This window comes from Zingiber officinale, chromosome 6A (assembly GCF_018446385.1).
Source record: "Zingiber officinale cultivar Zhangliang chromosome 6A, Zo_v1.1, whole genome shotgun sequence".
NCBI lineage: Eukaryota > Viridiplantae > Streptophyta > Magnoliopsida > Zingiberales > Zingiberaceae > Zingiber > Zingiber officinale.
In genome coordinates, this window is record NC_055997.1 from 145,471,781 (window position 1) to 145,488,725 (window position 16,945).

The following is a 16,945-nucleotide window of genomic DNA, read 5'->3' on the forward strand; positions in this document are numbered from 1 at the left end:
GCTCAGGGAAGTCGTATATAAGACAGCCAATATTCTTAAGCTAAAAAATCTTCTGTAATACGTTCATGGAAGCCCTTTAAGATCATCAAACTTGAAGATTAGTACGGAGGGTATCTATTATAAAAGAAAAACAAGATTTTCTGAAAGTAATATTATATTTTAGGTGAAATCCAACACCATTGGATTCCAGATCTAAATACAAGAAAATGGCAATGAATACGTACTGGTAGTTAGGTACAACAACCTACTGTACCCGAAAGTTTCTTCGACTCACCAATGCCGTTAGATCTCCTTTGTGACCATCAGGAAGCTTTAATTCGCTCGACCAAGAGCATTGTTTTATATTGCATGCTATTGTTGTCGAAGCCATTCCACCAAACAAGCTCGCGATCGCCGATCATACAACGATGACCGAGCCGCAGCCGTACGCCGACCGCCGGCGAACTCCCCATATCGTCTTCCTCGCAAGCTCCGGGATGGGTCACCTCAACCCCTTCCTGCGCCTCGCGGCCCAGCTCTCCGCCCGCGACTGCCGCGTCTCCCTCTTGACCACCCATCCCACGGTCTCCGCCGCGGAGGAACGCCACATCGACGCTTTCTTCACCGCGTTCCCCGGCGTCCGCCGCCTCGACCTCCACCTCCCACTGCTCGACCCATCCGAGCTCAACTGCGCCGACCCCTTCACCCTCCGCTTCGAATCCATCCGCCGTTCGGCCCATCTGCTCCCGCGCGTTCTCGCCGACGCCTCGCCGCCAGTTTCCGCCGCAATCGTCGACATCTCGGTGGCGTCCTCCTACCTCCCAGCGGTCGCGGAAATGGGAATCCCCAGCTACATCCTCTTCATCTCCTGCGCCGCGATGCTCGCGCTCTGCGCTTACTTTCCCACCTACCTCGCCACGAAGAACACTTTCGGCGTCGGCGACATTGATATCCCCGGGGTGTGGACGGTGCCGAAATCCAGCGTCCCCGTGGTGCTGCACGACCAAAACCAGCTCTTCGCGAAGCAATTCCTCGAGAACGGGCAAGCGCTCCCAAAAGCCAACGGCATTTTAGTGAACACCTTGCATGCGTGGGAGCCCGAAGCGCTCGCGGCGCTCAATGAGGGGAAAGTGACCCCCGATATGCCCCCGGTGTTGGCGATCGGGCCGCTCCTTCCGGTACCGAAGATGAGCGTGGAAGGGGAGTCCGTCTCGGCGCCGCTCCCTTGGCTGGATCGGCAGCCGGACAGATCGGTGGTGTACGTGAGCTTTGGGAACCGGACGGGGATGCAGGCGGAGCAAATAAGGGAGTTAGGGATCGGGTTGAAGAGGAGCGGGTTGAGATTCCTGTGGGTGGTGAAGAGCAAGGTGGTGGATCGGGCGGAAGTGGAGGTGGGATTGGAGGAGCTACTGGGGGAGGAATACCTGGCTAAGATCAAGGACAGGGGGATGGTGGTGAAGGATTGGGTAGAGCAGGCGGAGATCCTGCGGCACCGGGCGGTGGGAGGCTTCTTGAGCCACTGCGGCTGGAACTCAGTGGTTGAGGCGGCACTGTACGGAGTGAGGATCCTGGGGTGGCCGATGGGCGGCGACCAGAGGGTGAGCGCAGCGGCGATGGCGCGGGGCGGATTGGGGATTTGGGTGGAAGGGTGGAGCTGGCAGGCAGAAGAGCCCATAAAGGCCGAGGAGATAAGCGAGCGGTTGAAGGATCTGATGGCCGTGGAGGGGCTGAGGGCGTCGGCCACGACGATGGGAGCCGCGGCGGCAGACGTCGGAGGAACCTCCTACCAAGTGCTAACGCACTTCATCGAGAGCTTAACGCTTTGATTGTGTCACGCGATCCACGAGAAGAGACTTGGCTGGTGAGAGTGCTTGTATTAATTAAATAAGTCAACAACCACGGTACGGTAGAATAGATCGTTATGTTGAAGTTATTTTAGTATCTGTTTTCATTGGGCATGTTATGTTAGGTTTCCATGCTAGTAGTCGTCCGTAGTTTATCTCTTCTGTGTTGACTTTGGGAAGAATTGGCGAGGGTGAATGTGTTTACCTTTTGCCACAATGTTATGTTAGGTTTTCAGCATATCATCAATAAAAAGTAGGATTATTTTCCACTACTTAAATTTATTTTGTCCCTTTTTCAATTTAATTATTGTTATTATTGCAGCACCGGATGGTGGGAGGCTTCTTGAGTGTGATAAAAGGTGAATATATTCGTCTCTAATGTCCCCGTGAGCTCATCTCAAGATCAATATGAAGAAGATAAATCATGATGACTGAGAAGACAAGTGATAGATGGGGAGAATTTACATGAATTGCAGGGATATAAGCTCTGTTAATCCCAAAATTCTACCCTAATACCTTATGTGGCAATCAACCTGTCACTTACCAACTCAGCTAAGCCCGTGGGAGTCGGTGGGAGGCTTCTTAAGCTACTACGGTTAGAACTCAATGACGAAGACGATATTGTATGGGGTGAGGATCCTGGGTTGGTCAATGGGCGGTGACTCGACTGATCCCTCGTGGCAGGTGGAAAAAGTCTGTGAGACCGGACTAGTTACCCAAAGTGAACTAGAGGACATAATTTTGACATAAGAAGTGACTATATTCCCAAGCATTATATGTCGTCCTCTTTCCTTTATTAGTATCACCTTAATATATGGAGGGAGTATCTTCACTTAAGAACCTCACAAGGTTCAATGTGGTTAGATAAAACAACATCTTTTATTGTCACCACTTGAAATCAGTATTTGTAAACTTCTTTGGTTTTTCGCCACGCATTGATGGAATAGAAGTCGTTGATAATGAATCCATCAAGATTGTACGAAAAATTTCGTCTTAAAATTATTCAATCTAGTGGTGGTGTACTTTGAGCATGGGCAAAACGATAATCTAACACTGCTTTGGCAAAGTTGATACTGGAGTTGGGCTCTATCTCTTTAATACAAATTTTCCCCCACACACATTTCTCACGGAACACGACAATCATCTTCGTAGATAGAATGAAATTATCTTGTGAGAGCAGCACTACAAATGACAAAACCTCCAAATCGAAGAAGTTTCTTGAACTCTCCAAATGCAACTATGGAATGCAATGCTTGCTTTGGTTTGAAATGGAATGAATGAAATAAGAATATAAGGGATCTTATTTATACCAAATGAAGGGTTAAAGAACCTCTTAAATCAATTAGATCCCATCTATCCAACTTGAATTGGATGATCTAGATTGTATTCCTTCCCAAGAGACACAATCCCACTTCATTTGGGTGTCTTCCTTTTAAAATCAATGGTTTGAGATTAATCCATCCGAAGGGACACTTATGCTTTCTCATTTGGATGAATCTGATTTGTCCATCTAAATCTAAAGATCCAAATTAAGTCATGTCACCAATCCATATGATGATTTCTCATTCACACACTAATTGGTTCAAAATCAATTTTCCAACAAAAGTGGTCAAACTCACAAATCAATTAATAAACCTTATGTAACTCCGGTTGTATGGCAATTGATTAATGTAATTAGTCGAGTGCTCTGTTTTATTATGAAACCTTCTGTGCCCGAGTTTACATCAATAGTCAATTTCTACTTAATGACAATTGACTGGTAATAACTCAATCAAATCCTAAATCGATTGCAAAACATTTAGTTTAATTTATAGGCGTATTAGTGGATTGCTAAATCATAACAGTCGACTGATGTCGATGCAAATCCAATTTTCGGATCAAACGCTACGGTTATCCCAAAAAATATCAGTGATTGCTGTAGTTATTTGTTTTCTTTATGGACAAATATGAAAAACTTGATTAAAGCCTAATCCTAGGTTTTCTTATCTATTTTTTTGACGATTAAACATTGTTTTGCACTAAATCAAAATTTAACATAAAACATAGAAAATCGATAAAAATCCTAACTTTATTGTTATAAGATTGATCAAACGACATGTAACTTTGATACCAATTGATGCATTAGTTTCTAAACATGAATTTTAAATCTGTATGAACTCAAATAAAAGAAAACATGCTCAAGATCTAGTATTATCAAAAAATACTGATCCGGCGGTAAGAATGGGGGACCCACTTCCTGAAGGGTCCCAGCCTGAGGATGGATGGAGGGCTGACTAAGCGGGTAAGGGCCGCGTCGAGCAGTTGAGCAGGTCCGAGCGGAGCCAGATATAACCCAGCCATCGGCTTGGGTTTCCGACGCCAAGGCGGGTGTCTGCCCGGCTGGAATCGAAGGGCCGAGCGGGTGGTCCGTTCGGCCAGGATAAGGGCGAGGATACAAAGGTTAGCCGAGCGGCCTATTTGTTCGGCTCGGGATATGGGATGTCAGCAGAGGCATGTCTAATGATTATGCCGTACACAAGATTTCACGATAGAGGATCTTGCCGTCACATCATGGAGAGGTTGATACAGTAGCGGTATGACCTTATGGATGCCCTTCTGACAGACCCATACCTGGGCATGGTCGAAAGCAGGTGATTGCTTTGATTGGCGCGCCCAGGCTCCTTCGAGAGGTCTATATAAGGTCTCTATTTCTTCACCGGAGGTACACAAGTCTTCTGTTTCTAAGCCACCTCTTTGTTATTCCTCGCCTGACTTGAGCGTCGGAGGGCCGTCGCCGGGACACCCCTCCCGGCTCGGTTTTGTTGCAGGTTCGCCGGAGCACTCGAGGATCCAGCAGGGAGCGCCACATCCCCAGCGTTCGTTGACCACTGGTTCGGACAGGATCAATTTGGCGCCGTCTGTGGGAACGCACCTGCATCCGAGCAGAGGCAATGGACGAGGCTGGAAGAATACATACCGTGACACTCTCACAAGAAGAGTTGGACGCTATAGTCGAGGCGAGGCCAGCCAAGATAGTGGCGCAGTAAAAGGAGAAAGCACAGGCTGAGCGAGCGCAACAGCAAACAACCTCGGCTTCAGCAGGCCGGGCGGCACAAGCAGACCGCCCGGAATATGTTTCAACAGGAGGGTTCCCTCAGGCATTCTTCCGTACTCCCCCAGAAATCGCGCCCGCTCACGGGGAGCAAGGATCTTCGTCCGATGAGCCTCCCGTTCGGGATCATAGGAAGGGCAAAGCTCCCCGAGCGAACGCACCGCCCGAGCAGGTTTACCGACAGTTCTCTGAAGCCATACATCGGGATCCGCTACCAAAATACTATACACCACCGCCGATCGGAGCTTACAATGGGACGACCGACCCCGACGATCATTTGGGGAAGTTCGACAGCATCACCACCTTACATCAGTACTCCGATGGCGTAAAGTGCCGGGTATTTCTCACTACTCTATCGGAATCTGCACATAGGTGGTTTCGGAGGTTGCCGGACGACTCTATCAATAGTTTCCAGGAATTCCGAATGGCATTTTTTCATCACTTTGCGAGCAGCCGACGTTATCAAAGGACAAGCGTCAGCTTGTTCACCATCAAACAAGAACCAAGAGAATCTCTCCGGGCGTATATACAGCGATTTAATCAGGTAGCGGTGGACATCCCCACAGCCACCTCGGAGACAATGGTAAACGCCTTCACGCAAGGCCTCGTGGAAGGGGACTTCTTCCGCGCGCTCATTCGCAAACCGCCCAGAGACTACGACCACATGCTACACCGGGCGAATGAGTATATAAACGTGGAAGAGGCGGAAGCTGCCCGACTGAAGGGAACTCATGCCGAACGTCCGGCCCATGCCGAACGGAAGCAGCCCGCTGCCCATCAGCCACCAAGAGGACCAAGAGTTGAGGCATCCTGGGCACATCATGCGAAATCCCCGGTAGTCCAAGAGGTAACGGCCGAGCGGTCAAAGATGAAGAAAAAGAGGGTATGGACCCCCATGTTTTGCTCTTTCCATAATACTGACTCCCACAACACCCGCGACTGTCGGGGCCTGCCTTCGACAGCGGCATCAAGAGTCCGGTCGGCGAACATATAGGAGATCTCCCGAACAGCGTTTCCCTCCAAGGCATGAAGATCGTTCTCGGTCCAATGAGCGAACTAGGCAGTCCGCTCGGGAAGAGGAGAATATAAACAACACCTCCCGGGGAGAAATCAATATTATTGCGGGTGGGCCGACCGGAGGAGATTCACACAGGGCAAGAAAGGCAAGCGCCAGGCAGCTCAGAATCCAGGTTGCAGCCAAGAAAAGCGAGCGGCCCGAGATCAGTTTCGGGCCCAAGGATCTTGAGGGAGTTGAAGTGCCGCATGATGATGCCCTTATCATCAAAGCGGTGATAGCCAACTACACCATCCATCGTATCTTCATTGATACTGGCAGCTCGGTCAACATCATCTTCAGAAAGGCCTTTGATCAACTACAAATCGATCAAGCTGAGTTGCTGCCCATGACAACCCCCCTCTACGGGTTTACGGGCAACGAGGTTCTCCCGGTCGGACAGGTAAGACTGGCCATCTCCTTAGGGGAAGAACCGCTCCGAAGAACAAGGACAACAAACTTTGTGGTGGTCGACTCCCCTTCATCTTACAACGTGATACTGGGGCGACCGGCGTTAAGCGAATTCCGAGCTGTTGTGTCGACTTTCTACCAGAAGATCAAATTCCCGGTCGAGGACAAGATCGGTGAAGTACGAGGAGATCAGTTGGCCGCTCGGAAATGCTATGTGGAAATGGTCCGAGCCGAATCCAGCGCAGCGCGAAAGGCTCCACGGATCGAGGTACACGCCATAACCGAGAAACCTCCTGCTTTAATTTATGATGAAAAGGAGGAGGTTCAGATCCATCCGAGCCGATCGGAGGCTACAACATTTATTGCCGCCGACCTAGAGGATGAACAGAAAGAAGAAGTGGTCAAATGCCTCCGGATGAATCATGACGTCTTCGCCTGGTCGACGCATGAGCTGCCCGGTGTCTCCCCTAGCATAGCCCAACATAAGCTTCACGTCCGGCCGGACGCTCGGCCAGTAAAACAAAGGAGAAGAGATTTCAGCGCCGAGCAGAATATTATCATTCGAGCGGAGGTAGAAAGACTCTTAGAGGCTGGCCACATACGGGAGGTTCAATTCTCAAGCTGGTTAGCAAATGTGGTGCTCGTCTCCAAGCCGGGGCAACAAATGGAGGGTGTGCATCGACTTCAGATATCTGAACAAAGCTTGCCCGAAGGATTTCTACCCTTTGCCCCGAATCGACCAGCTCGTAGATTCTACAGTCGGATGCGAGCTTATATGTATGCTGGACGCCTACCAAGACTATCATCAAGTGCCGCTCGCCCTGGAGGATCAGGAAAAAGTTAGCTTCGTTACACCGGACGGGACGTATTGCTATATGGTGATGCCGTTCGGGCTGAAGAATGCCGGAGCAACATATCAAAGATTGATGAATAGGGTCTTCCGCGAGCAAATCGGACACAACCTGGAGGTCTATGTTGATGACATCCTCATCAAATCCTTCCGAGCGGCCACTTTATGCAAAGATATGGAAGAAACCTTCCGTACACTTAGAAAATATGGGGTCAAGCTAAATCCTCATAAGTGTTTGTTCGGCGCCAAAGGAGGACATTTCTTGGGCTATATCGTGACCGAACGGGGTATTGAAGCTAATCCTAGCAAGGTGAAGGCTCTTCAGGACATGCCACCGCCCAGAAACACAAGGGAAGTACAGAGGCTGACCGGTCGGATTACAGCGCTATCACGCTTCATCTCCAAGACTGTCGACCGGAGTCTTCCGTTCTTCAAAATCCTCCGCAAAGCTGCAAAGTTCCAATGGAATGAAGACTGCGATCGAGCTTTTGAAGAATTGAAGACGTACTTAAACTCCCTACCTGTGCTGGCCAAGCCAGCTGTCGGCGAACCGTTGTACATTTATTTATCCTCAACCGAGCAGGCAGTGGGATCAGCGTTAGTCCGGTCGGGAAGTGAGGAGCAACGTATATATTTCCTTAGTCATATCTTGAAAGATGTTGAAACCCGCTACACCGGACTCGAGAAGTTGGCCTTTGCTCTGATCCTTGTCGCTCGGAGACTTCGTCCTTATTTCTTGGCGCACACGATTATCGTCAAGACCAATAGCCCGTTGGGACGAGTGCTTTTAAATCCAGAAGCTTCCGGACGGCTCATCAAATGGACAACCGAGCTAAGCAAATTTGATATTCAATATCAGCCCCGCTCGGCCATCAAGGCACAAGCCTTAGCCGATTTTGTGACGGAGGTGCAGGACCCGGAACCCGAAGCTGTGTGGAAAGTGTTCGTGGATGGATCGTCCACTAGACACAGGAGCGGAATTGGCATAGTTTTGCTGTCCCCACAAGGAGAGCGGATGCAGCTCTCCGTCCGGCTAGATTACCGAGCGACCAACAACGAAGCAGAATATGAAGCCCTTATTGCTGGATTGCAGGCCGCTCGGCATGTTGGAGCCGTCCGGGTCATCCTCTATTCAGATTCCCAGTTGGCTGCTCAGCAAATCTCGGGAATTTTCGAGATAAATAGTACAAGGCTCAAGCTCTACGTGGAGGCCATTGAAAAACTTAAGCTCAACTTTAGGGAGGTGATTATTCAGAAGATCCCTCGGGCGGAGAATCAAGTGGCGGATGAATTGGCCAAGCTAGTAAGCGCGTTATCCCCGGTCGGCTATCAGAAGCCGATCGAGCAAGTATCTTTAGTAGCACATGTCGATCGGATGGAGGGCATCACATACCCGAGCGACTGGAGGACAACTATTGTGGAGTTTCTGCGCTCGGGAGCTACCCCCTCCGACCGGGAGGAAGCTCATTTGCTAAAGAGAAGGGCTAGTCGGTTCACCCTCATAGGAGATCAACTCTACAAGAAGGCCTTCTCCCGTCCGCTCCTAAAATGCGTCAGTTGGGAAGATGCCGAGTACATCCTTCGAGAAGTGCACCAAGGTTCGTGCGGTGGACATCCAGGCGGACGGTCCTTAACCAGGAAGATTTTGCTAGCCGGGTATTTTTGGCCAACACTTCAAAAGGATGCCGCTCGGACCGTTGCAAATTGTCTATCCTGTCAGAAGTATCACAGCATATCCCACCGACCGGCAGAGGAGATGAAAGCATCAACTGTGGCCTGTCCGTTCGACCAATGGGGGATGGACATCGTGGGACCCTTCCCCATGGCTACCGGGCAGCGGAAGTTCTTGTTGGTGGTGGTCGACTACTTCTCAAAATGGGTAGAAGCTGAGCCACTTGCAAAAATATCCGAGCAGATGGTTAAACAGTTCATATGGCAAAATATCATCTGCCGCTTTGGCATCCCAAGACGACTCGTCTCCGACAACGGACGTCAATTCACTGGGAAGCTGCTCGGGAAGTGGTGCGAAAGTTATGGCATTGAGCAGCACTTCACATCGGTGGCATACCCCCAGAGTAACGGTCAAGCCGAGGTAACCAACCGAGAAATTCTCAGAATTTTACGGGCTCGGCTCGACCATGAGGGAGGCAGGTGGGTAGATGAGTTGTCGGGCGTCCTATGGGCTCTTCGCACGACACCAAAGGAGGCAACGGGCGTCACTCCATTTCACTTGGTATATGGAGGCGAAGCAGTTATCCCGATTGAAGTTGGGGTGGAGTCCGTTCGGGTACAAAATTATGATGAAAATAACGCCGAACGGAGGAACATGGAGCTAGACTTCGTCGAAGAGGAAAGAGCTAAAGCGTCCGTCCGGCTGATGGCGTACCGGCAACGTATGAAACAGAACTACAACCGACGCGTGATCCCCAGAGCCTTTCAAGTAGGCGATCTAGTTTGGAAGAAAGTCAAGCCAGTCGGAGATGTCGGCAAGTTGGAAGCTCCCTGGGCAGGACCCTTTGAAGTGGTGGAGAAGCTCCGTTCGGGCGCTTATTACCTCAAGGATGCGGAAGGTCGGATGTTGGATCGGCCATGGAGTGCAAATCACCTTCAGTCATATAGAACTGGGTGAGAGGTGCACTTTTGCTCTATTTTGTGTAAATTCAAAATAGATGTACTCCTTTTATCGCAGGAAACAAATTATTCCCAAGGCATTCTGTGCTCATAGCCGAACGGGTGGTTATCCGAAGGCCCCGTGCCGCTCGGCCGGAGGTATATTGTACGAGCCAAAGGCTCAATTCCGAAGGCCCCGTGCCGCTCGGCCGGAGGTATATTGTACGAGCCAAAGGCTCAATTCCGAAGGCCCCGTGCCATTCGGCCAGGTAAACGTTCTCCAAATTAGGCTTAAAAGCCCGACGAGCTCCGTCGATAAAGATCGAGAGCCGCGCCGACGAGCTCCGTCGTTAAAGATCGAGAGCCGCGCCGACCCGCTATAAATATCCGCGCCGACGAGCTCCGTCGTTAAAGATCGAGAGCCGCGCCGACCGGCTATAAATATCCGCGCCGACGAGCTCCGTCGTTAAAGATCGAGAGACGCGCCGACCGGCTATAAATATCCGCGTCGTCGAGCTCCGACGTTAAAGATCGAGAGACGGTCCGGCGTCTATAAACCCTCCGGCCGGGAAACCGGGAGACGAGCCGGCGTCTATAAATCCCCGACAAGAAGCCCGACGAGCTCCGTCGTTAAAGATCGAGAGCCGCGCCGACCGGCTATAAATATCCGCGCCGATGAGCTCCGTCGTTAAAGATCGAGAGCCGCGCCGACCGGCTATAAATATCCTCGCCGACGAGCTCCGTCGTTAAAGATCGAGAGCCGCGCCGACCGGCTATAAATATCCACACCGACGAGCTCCGTCGTTAAAGATCGAGAGCCGCGCCGACCGGCTATAAATATCCGCGCCGTCGAGCTCCGACGTTAAATATCGAGAGACGGTCCGGCGTCTATAAATCCTCCGGCCGGAAACCGGAGGCGACGACCTCTATAAAATCCGCGCCAACGAGCTCCGGCGTTAAAGATCGAGAGGCGCGTCTATAAACCCTCCGGCCGAGAAACCGGGAGACGAGCCGGCGTCTATAAATCGGCGAGCCGGCGAGCTCCGTCGTTAAAGATCGAGAGCCGCCCCGATCGCTTCCGATCTACCGACGAGCTCCGTCGTTAAAGATCGAGAGCCGCGCCGACCGGCTATAAATGTCCGCGCCGACGAGCTCCGTCGTTAAAGATCGAGAGCCGCGCCGACCGGCTATAAATATCCGCGCCGACGAGCTCCGTCGTTAAAGATCGAGAGCCGCGCCGACCGGCTATAGATGTCCGCGCCGACGAGCTCCGTCGTTAAAGATCGAGAGCCGCGCCGACCGGCTATAAATATCCGAGCGGAAGACCGACGAGCTCCGTCGTTAAAGATCGAGAGTCGAACCCGCGACTGTGAGCTTACTGGACGAAACTAAGGACGCCAAATAACGAGCGTTCGCAAGTACTAAATTGATTAAGTCCGATCGGCCATCAGTTTGCCAATACTTCACATTCACTGAACGCAAACACCATAGCCACGCGCTAAACGATTTCGAGGAAAACAAGTCAACTGATTAACCTGATCGGTCGTCTAGTGGGGAACACGTGGAGCTTAACTGACTCTACGGATAAGCACCAAACAGAAAAAAGAAGGGTAATGAAGGGCAAACAAAAATACAAGCAAAGGAACACAACTATGCCGAACGGCGCGTACAAAAATTTTACATCCGCAAAGCGGATGAAATACAGAAAGTACTTGGAAGAACTCGCCTCACTCCGGGTCTTCGAAGTTAAAGAAACCGTCCGGGATGTCGTCTATCATGGTCGCCAGACCGGAGGCGGGAATGTGCATTTCCGCCGGGAGGTGGCCACCCTTCTTCAAGTACACCATGGTGACCTTGACCGCCTCGGCGAAAGTTGAGGAGACGTTGCCACCGAACTTTTCGCCGAACCGCTCCGAGCGGAGGTATTCTTGGCGCGCTGCTGCTAGGCGACTCGGCTCTCCCTCCTTATATTTTCTAAGCGCCGCTTGTGAGGCAATTAGCGAGTCCTGGAGAACTTTCTGGTCCACCTCCGCTTTAGTGCGTTCAGCGGAGCGCCCATCCCGTTCGGCAGCTAGTTGGGCTTCTAACTTCTTAGATTGCTGATCTAGGGCTCGGACTTCAACTTTCATCTTGTCCAGATCAGCAATCGCCCGCTTCTTCCGGCTACTGGCGCGCTTCACATCTGCGTCGCGTTTCTTCACCAGGCCTTCAAGTCGAGCCACCTCTGTAGTCAGGTCAGCGGCCTTCTTCTATTCGGCCTCACGGGCTTGTTTCTCTCGCTCGGCCGATGGACCCCCCGAGACTTGGAGTTTTTCCATGAGATCCTCCAGCTCGGCCAGCCGATGGCTAGTGGCGATTTGCTCCGCCCAATGCTGTAAGGGAAATAATAAAATCAGAAACCAAACAGTAGCAATGCACAAGAAGAAAAATGAACCTACCTGAGTGGCCTGCTGCATGTGGTTATCGCCGAGCTGCTTGGGCGTCATGAGGGCCACCCGAATCTGAGCGTCCTCGAAAAGCTTGGCGAGCGGACCCCTCAAGGTTATCTCATGAACGGGGCTTGATGGCCGATCGGCAGACAATAAATATTCCTCCGATGGGAATCGAAGGGTAGTCTTGATGGTCGGGTGACCGGCCGGCACTTCCTCAGCCTCAGTCGCTTGGCCCGAGGACTCCCCAATGGTTGAAGTTTCGCCCAACCGTCGTAAGCGACGACGAGTTCGTGGAGGAGAGCCAGAGGGCTGTGCGGTGGGCGAGGCCACTGAGGTCCTGATCTGCGACGGCGTGCGATCTGGCGAAGCGACCTCGATCGACGCCTGTGGTTCGCCCTCTTGGGTCGGCGGAAGGCTGGGGTCTCTTCGACGTTTCCGCCGAACTTCCAGTGGTGACTCCCAGGCCTGGGGGACTCCCAACTCGGCTGGAGCAGAGGAAACAGGATCCGCCTCAACCTCCGTTGAAGCGGATTGGGTAACTTCTGTTTCAGGGGCGGACTGCGTCCCCCCCCTCTCCTGTAGCTGCCGGGCGGCTGGGGATTAGACCCCGCTCGGCGAGTTCTTTTTTGGTCGCCGCCTCAATTTCCACGGCCTTCAATTTCAGATGATCGGTAGCCTTGGAGCGCCACATGACTTCAGCTGCAGTAGAAGAAATTAAAATCAGTTAGACAAAAAAGGCGAAGGGAGTAAAAGAGTCCTCACCTATGCGGTAGGGGAGATTGACCCGAACGGGAGATAAGCCAAAAATGTACAACACTCCCTTGAGAAGCAACTGGTCGATTTTGTATCGCTAACCGGACAACCAGTTTGCCGCATGAAGGTAGGCCGGATTGCTTCTGAATTTACCGAGTTCCGGCTGGGTCGGCACAGCGGTCTGCCATTTGGTTCGGAATGCTGGCCGCTCGGGAAGTCGTATGTAGAAGAAGAACTCCTTCCAGTGCTTGTTGGAGGTCGGCATATATCAAAAAATTTGAAGCCTATTCTACTTTGGAAAATAAAAGTGCCCAACTCGGATTGTTTGGGGTAGAAGAAGAAGTGGAATATTTTGGGGTCAAGTGGAATACTATGCAGCCTAAAGAGGACAACCACCCCGCTCAGTAGCCTAAAGGAATTCGGCACAAGTTGACCGAGCGGGATGCGGAAATAATTACAAACTTTCAAAATAAACGGATGGGTAGGAAATCTAAGGCCGCCCTGGAATTGGTCTAGAAAAAAACAAATGGTACCGATCGGAGGGTTATGGGGCCGGTCGGTCGGGTCGGCTATGACTATTTCATGGTCGTCAGGGATCCCGTAGGTCCTAACAACGCGCCGGGCGCACTCCTCATCGAACCTACTTTCCATACTCATATACCATGGACCGTGAACATGGGTAGCGGGTTCGGAAGAGCTCGCCATCTCGAAGAGACAAAAGGATAGCAACGAAAGAGAGGTAAAACGATTAGGGAAGACCTGGTAAGCGAGGAAAGAAGGCTCACTAAGGAGGAGATGGGCGGCGAAGATCACCGGTGAGATGGTAGCCGCCGAAAAACAGGAACTGGATCGCCGGAGGCCGCAGCAGCAGAAGAGTCAGGAGGACAAAGCACGAGCAAAGGTGCGGCAGAGGAGGAGGACTAAGGCTTTATACGGCCGAAGTCGATTGGCCTCCACCGCCCAATCTAGGTCACGAGAAACAAGGACGCCATTGGGCCGTCCATTTCAAGCGGTGACGTCCCATCATAAGTAACGCTGCTGCCACGCGATGGTCGACGCGTGGCACTGAGCAATCTGGCGCATTTAAAGTGCACCATACCACGCACGCGCAGCCTTAATGGAATGGATTGCCGCCGTTCCCGAGGGGATTCGGACAGGCGGCAACTACGGCAGGTCGCATGAGTCACATCTGAGCGAGCGCCGAACGGCTGAATTCGGCGCACACGCCGAGCGACCTGTGGATTACTTGTAAAACAAAAGGCGACGAGCGCCCGCTCGGACATATAGTCCAGTCAGTCGGACTCACTACCTCCTTCGACTAGACTTGAAGGGGAGGCAAGTGATCCGGCGGTAAGAATGGGGGACCCACTTCCTGAAGGGTCGGCGAGACGGATGGAGGGCGACTAAGCGGGTAAGGGCGCGTCGGCGATTGTTAAGCGGTCGGCGGGCGGATATAACCCGACCATCGGCTTGGGTTTCGCGGTGTCTGCCTTTGGGCCGAAGGCAGCGGGTGGTCCGTTCGGCGGGATAAGGCGAGGATACAAGGTTAGGGCGGCCTATTCGTTCGGCTCGGGATATGGGATGTGAGGCATGTCTAATGATTATCGTACACAAGATTTCACGATAGAGGATCTTGCCGTCACATCATGGAGAGGTTGATCTGATGGCGGTATGGCCTTATGGAGACCCATACCTGGGCATGGTCGAAAGCAGGTGATTGCTTTGATTGGCGTACCCAGGCTCCTTCGAGAGGTCTATATAAGGTCTCCATTTCTTCACCGGAGGTACACAAGTCTTCTGTTTCTAAGCCACCTCTTTGTTATTCCTCGCCTGACTTGAGCGTCGGAGAGCCGTCGCCGGGACACCCCTCCCGGCTCGGTTTTGTTGCAGGTTCGCCGGAGCACTCGAGGATCCAGCAGGGAGCGCCACATCCCCAGTGATCGGCCGAACAAGTGGTCAACGAACGCTGGGGATGTGGCGCTCCCTGCTGGATCCTCGAGTGCTCCGGCAAAGGCTGGGCGACTCGTGGGCCTCCTCGAGGCTGAGCGCAGCGCATGCCATGGTGTCGGCATCCGTGGGCCATCGTCAACCTCCGTGACGGCAGATCTCTGTCGTGAAATCTGTGTGCGGCGTGTAACATCCCATATCCCGAGCGTACGACCGCCGCTTCGGCCGGCGGCCGGCGCCGATGGTAGTCTAGTCGAAGGAGGCAGTGAGTCCGACTAATTGGACTATGTGTCCGAGCGGGCGCTCGTCGCCTTTTGTTTTACAAGTAATCCACAGGCCGCTCGGCGTGTGCGCCGAATTCAGCCGTTCGGCGCTCGCTCGGTGTGGGTCCCCCATTCTTACTGCCGTATTTCATGGTCGTCAGGGATCCCGTAGGTCCTAACAACGCGCCGAGCGCACTCCTCATCGAACCTACTTTCCATACTCATATACCATGGACCGTGAACATGGGTAGCGGGTTCATCTCGAAGAGACAAAAGGATAGCAACGAAAGAGAGGTAAAACGATTAGGGAAGACCTGGTAAGCGAGGAAAGAAGGCTCACTAAGGAGGAGATGGGCGGAGAAGATCACCGGTGAGATGGTAGCCGCCGAAAAACAGAAACTGGATCGCCGGAGGCCGCAGCAGCAGAAGAGTCAGGAGGACAAAGCACGAGCAAAGGTGTGGCAGAGGAGGAGGACTAAGGCTTTATACGGCCGAAGTCGATTGGCCTCCACCGTCCAATCCAGGTCACGAGAAACAAGGACGCCATCGGGCCATCCATTTCAAGCGGTGACGTCCCATCATAAGTAACGTTGCTGCCACGCGATGGTCGACGCGTGGCACTGAGCAATCTGGCGCATTTAATGTGCACCATACCACGCACGCGCAACCTTAATGGAATGGATTGCCGCCGTTCCCGAGGGGATTCGGACAGGCGGCAACTACGGCAGGCCGCATGAGTCACATCTGAGCGAGCGCCGAACGGCTGAATTCGGCGCACACGCCGAGCGGCCTGTGGATTACTTGTAAAACAAAAGGCGACGAGCGCCCGCTTGGACACATAGTCCAGTCAGTCGGACTCACTACCTCCTTCGACTAGACTTGAAGGGGAGGCAAGTGATCCGGCGGTAAGAATGGGGGACCCACTTCCTGAAGGGTCCCAGCCTAAGGACGGATGGAGAGCTGACTAAGCGGGTAAGGGCCGCGTCGAGCAGTTGAGCAGGTCCGAGCGGAGCCAGATATAACCCAGCCATCGGCTTGGGTTTCCGACGCCAAGGCGGGTGTCTGCCCGGCTGGAACCGAAGGGCCGAGCGGGTGGTCCGTTCGGCCAGGATAAGGGCGAGGATACAAAGGTTAGCCGAGCAGCCTATTCGTTCTGCTCGGGATATGGGATGTCAGCAGAGGCATGTCTAATGATTATGCCGTACACAAGATTTCACGATAGAGGATCTTGCCGTCACATCATGGAGAGGTTGATACAGTAGCGGTATGGCCTTATGGATGCCCTTCTGACAGACCCATACCTGGGCATGGTCGAAAGCAGGTGATTGCTTTGATTGGCGCGCCCAGGCTCCTTCGAGAGGTCTATATAAGGTCTCCATTTCTTCACCGGAGGTACACAAGTCTTCTGTTTCTAAGCCACCTCTTTGTTATTCCTCGCCTGACTTGAGCGTCGGAGGGCCGTCGCCGGGACACCCCTCCCGGCTCGGTTTTGTTGCAGGTTCGCCGGAGCACTCGAGGATCCAGCAGGGAGCGCCACATCCCTAGCATTCGTTGACCACTGGTTCGGACAGGATCAATTACAGTGCAATAAAATTAAATTGCTAAAAATAGAGAATAAACCTGAGTAGAGTGGAATTGACATCGTCTTTGTGTCATTCACGTATCTGGTGATCCGGAGAAAAAGCAATAGGCACAGATCTTCCCTAGGGGA

General features: G+C 52.4%; 1 protein-coding gene across 1 annotated transcript; it reads left to right on the forward strand.

The window, feature by feature from the left end:
• The first annotated feature begins 323 nt into the window (after positions 1 to 323).
• On the forward strand, positions 324 to 2,101 carry LOC121998513 (UDP-glycosyltransferase CGT-like). Its single transcript, XM_042553465.1, has one exon. It carries the CDS (start codon positions 408 to 410, stop codon positions 1,803 to 1,805), a length of 1,398 nt encoding a protein of 465 aa, XP_042409399.1. The 5' UTR covers positions 324 to 407; the 3' UTR covers positions 1,806 to 2,101.
• The last annotated feature ends 14,844 nt before the right edge of the window (positions 2,102 to 16,945 follow it).

Excerpts from the sequence above, each read along its gene's own strand:
- LOC121998513 (XM_042553465.1), top strand. The coding sequence starts at position 408 with ATGACCGAGCCGCAGCCGTACGCCGACCGCCGGCGAACTCCCCATATC.